This window comes from Temnothorax curvispinosus, unplaced genomic scaffold, assembly GCF_003070985.1.
Source record: "Temnothorax curvispinosus isolate PA1 unplaced genomic scaffold, ASM307098v1 QBEX01000835.1, whole genome shotgun sequence".
NCBI lineage: Eukaryota > Metazoa > Arthropoda > Insecta > Hymenoptera > Formicidae > Temnothorax > Temnothorax curvispinosus.
Window position 1 is genome coordinate 1 of NW_020210615.1, and position 3,194 is coordinate 3,194.

Genomic DNA, 3,194 nt, shown 5'->3' on the forward strand with positions numbered 1-3,194 from the left:
AAATTTTTTTATCTCTTGCTTCATATTTATATATTAACTCCTTAAGAATGCTTATTATGTATAACAAATCAATCGCCTAGACAAGACTTACAGGAAAAGTTTCGGCATCCGTAGAAGTGTTAAATAATACAAATATCTATGATAAGATACAGAGAGAAATGAAAAACACTTATTGCTTCCTCTAAACATCTTTTACTTACTCAAACTATTTTGAAAGTAATTCCAAAAGGTGGCAAAATCTCCGATATATCCTTGAGTCTTTATGGCACAATTAAGATGATACCAAGAGGTTGCAACGTCTTTCGGATTGCGAGCAACGTAGACGACCTTTCGAAAAAAGCGTCGCAAAGTCATAAAGACATTTATTATACTAATAAATTCCTCAATTTTCTACATTCAGTTATTACCTTGCAACCAACATCTAAAAGTCCAGGAAGCATGCTGAAAGGAAAGTGGCTCTTTATGAATCTAGGCGACGGCATTTTGGCAATAACTTCGTAACCGGGCTTGGCTATCTCCAGACATAGCTCTTGCTTCGCAATGTTCTCCTTATTCATTGACAAAAATTCACGAGTAACTTCAGGATGATTAAACATACTAAATTCAAGAAATGGAAACCTCTCTGTAAGTAGACGCTTTCTTGCCAAGTCAAAGTTCAAATTGTTAGCCAACAGCCAGATAAGCTCCGACGTCACAGTAGTTCCTAAAAATAACAAAAATAGCAACAATTTCTTTTATCGCGTTTAAAAAAAAACAATTTATCTTTTCGCTCATTAAAACAATTCAAAATAAAATTCTAAAAGATTGAAATAAATAGAATACATTAGCGTAGATTTAATTAAAAAACATTTAAAAATAATTTTTAAAAAGTTGAAGAATTAATTAAATGATTTTGAAGAAAATTAGAATAAAACGTTTGAAAAATAATTAGAACGTTAATTAAAAGACGCCTAAAAAGTTAGGACGTTAAATAAAAAATAAGCCCGATTAAATTTGAATATCTTCGTAATGTTTTTCTGTAATTTAAATCTTCATGTTTTATCGTTCGCGTCTATAGAATATTAATTTTCACGCTAGAAATATCTACGTGTCAAGAAATCACTATTGGCAATCAATATACTGACCTGATCTGGGATGTGACAAAATCCACGTATCATCCGGCCTGGCTTCGAAATTATAGAAGCCGGCACCCTGTTCAATATATCTAAACGGGAAAAAGTATTTCTTTGGACCAACGAGCACAAAGCCAGTCCTCTCGCCCTTAAACAGCTTCAGCATCTCCCTCGTCTTCTCTTCCGGCAGACGCTCGTATTTCGGAGGTTCTCGGGCCATCTTCGTCACTCATTCCTTTCCCAACTGATCGTCGATCGTTCAAAACTCGACAGTTAGCTGATTGTTATGATTTGCAGTCGCGATCAGTTATAAGAAACGGAGAGCCTCGATGATCACCAGCTTGACACGCGCGAGCAAATCTCCGAATGAGAACTTCGCGCGTGAATTGATGCGGTGTGGGGGACTTTCCTCTTCCACCGGCGGCTTCTCCAAATTCTCAATGGCTTCTCATTATTTCACGGTCACTTGATGTTTCTCAGTTTGGTAGTAGATTATTTGCTCAGATATTAATCGCAACAAATTATCTACGTTTACATTAAACTCGTGTTTTGTCCGTAGAGTTTGTTGATAATCTGATAGTAGATTGTCGACAGAAATCGAGCAGAATCTGTAATTTCGTAGACATTTAAATAGAATACATTATTTAAATATATTTAAAATAATTTATTTATATAAAATAATTTATTTATATTTAAATAATGTATTCATATATGATTGCAAGAATTTAGGTCAATCGGTCATAACTTTCTTCATAACTTTCTCCATAACTTTCTCCAAATTACCGTATTTTCTTCTTCCTTCCTAAAAAACGTAACGATTCTAGGTAGAACATGATAAAACTCATAATGACGTTATCACGACTTTATTCATCGCTTAAAAATCACTTTAACGTCACTTTGACCTCATCATAACGGTTTTGCTTGGGATCTTGCTAATCTCAATTAAGAGGCGTTTAGAAGAAAATCAATTCTTATATTTCACATTTCTTAAATTTAATAAATTGTTTAAGATGTCGGAAGTATATTTCAAGAATATTAGATAGAAATAATGTAAAATAATAATTACGGAAATTTTTGAAGGGCGCTTTGCACCACTGTCGTACGACCGATTGACTATCTCACAGATGTTCTAAACGAAGATACGCTCCTCAGCGTCAAAGGACACGGGTTTCTTAACAAAACTTAATTCTCTTAGTGAGATCTATCTCCCCCTAAAGTACGTCCCATAGATCCCATTATACCCTCTGTATATAATAACTATTATAGAGATCGGATTTTTATGTAACTGCATATTTTTTTAGCACTGAACGCATATTCAGTGATTATTCACTGATATCAGTGTAAATGTAAATATAAATGTAAAGTATGCCATTTCAGTGACTTTTTACTGATTTAGATTTAGAGAGTGCGCATTACATGACTTAGTCGAGTTTTTCTTCCCGTATACGTTTCTACGAATTATTTCTTTCTAATTATTTTTTATTATCAACTTCTGCAGAGGTTCAACATATACAGAAAGAAAAACTTGACTCAGTCATGTAATGCGCACTCTCTAAATCCAAATCAGTGAAAAGTCACTGAAATGGCATACTTTACATTTACATTTATATTTAGGGGAAACCGGGACACCATGAGCCACGGGGTACCATGGGTCATTGACTGTTTAAGGTAATCCAGAATGTTTAGGTTGATTCAACTAGTATCATGTGACAGTTATTTCGTTGCCCATACTTCGTATCTAGGTGGCAGTCATCAAAGTCCGTAGTCTTGAGACGCACGTGACACAAATGGTTTTCGTGATGCGTAAATAACTTTTTAACCATTTAGAAACGTTTCAATGTTGTTTTTGTAGTAAAATATACACGAATTTAAAAGTAGGTGTAACTTTCTAGCATTTTTTGTTATTTTACTGCACTACAGATAATCATGTATTAATAATTTTTTTGATTACGCGCGTTTCACCGTTTTCTATATTAAGTGTATTCGGGGCACCATGGGTCACACACGCCACCAAGGTTGATGATAAATAAATAGGTTGATGATATATGTTATGTTTGATTCAAGAAAACATGTCAAAAAAGT

General features: G+C 34.0%; 1 protein-coding gene across 1 annotated transcript; it reads right to left on the reverse strand.

Moving 5' to 3' along the window:
• Window positions 1–177: 177 nt before the first annotated feature.
• Window positions 178–1,503, reverse strand: LOC112458502 (sulfotransferase 4A1-like). The gene is made up of 3 exons (XM_025022176.1): window positions 1,125–1,503; window positions 408–703; window positions 178–327 (listed from the first exon to the last, which is right to left on the reverse strand). Exons 1-3 carry the CDS (start codon window positions 1,330–1,332, stop codon window positions 193–195), a joined length of 639 nt encoding a protein of 212 aa, XP_024877944.1. The 5' UTR covers window positions 1,333–1,503; the 3' UTR covers window positions 178–192.
• Between the last annotated feature and the right edge of the window lie 1,691 nt (window positions 1,504–3,194).

What these genes read in the sequence shown, in the direction of transcription:
- LOC112458502 (XM_025022176.1), bottom strand. Translation starts at nt 1,332, where the DNA reads ATGGCCCGAGAACCTCCGAAATACGAGCGTCTGCCGGAAGAGAAGACG. An exon ending in TTTGTCACATCCCAGATCAG is followed by an intron (nt 704 to 1,124) that starts GTCAGTATATTG and finishes TGTTATTTTTAG; the next exon opens with GAACTACTGTGACGTCGGAG. An exon ending in TTTTAGATGTTGGTTGCAAG is followed by an intron (nt 328 to 407) that starts GTAATAACTGAA and finishes TTTTTTCGAAAG; the next exon opens with GTCGTCTACGTTGCTCGCAA.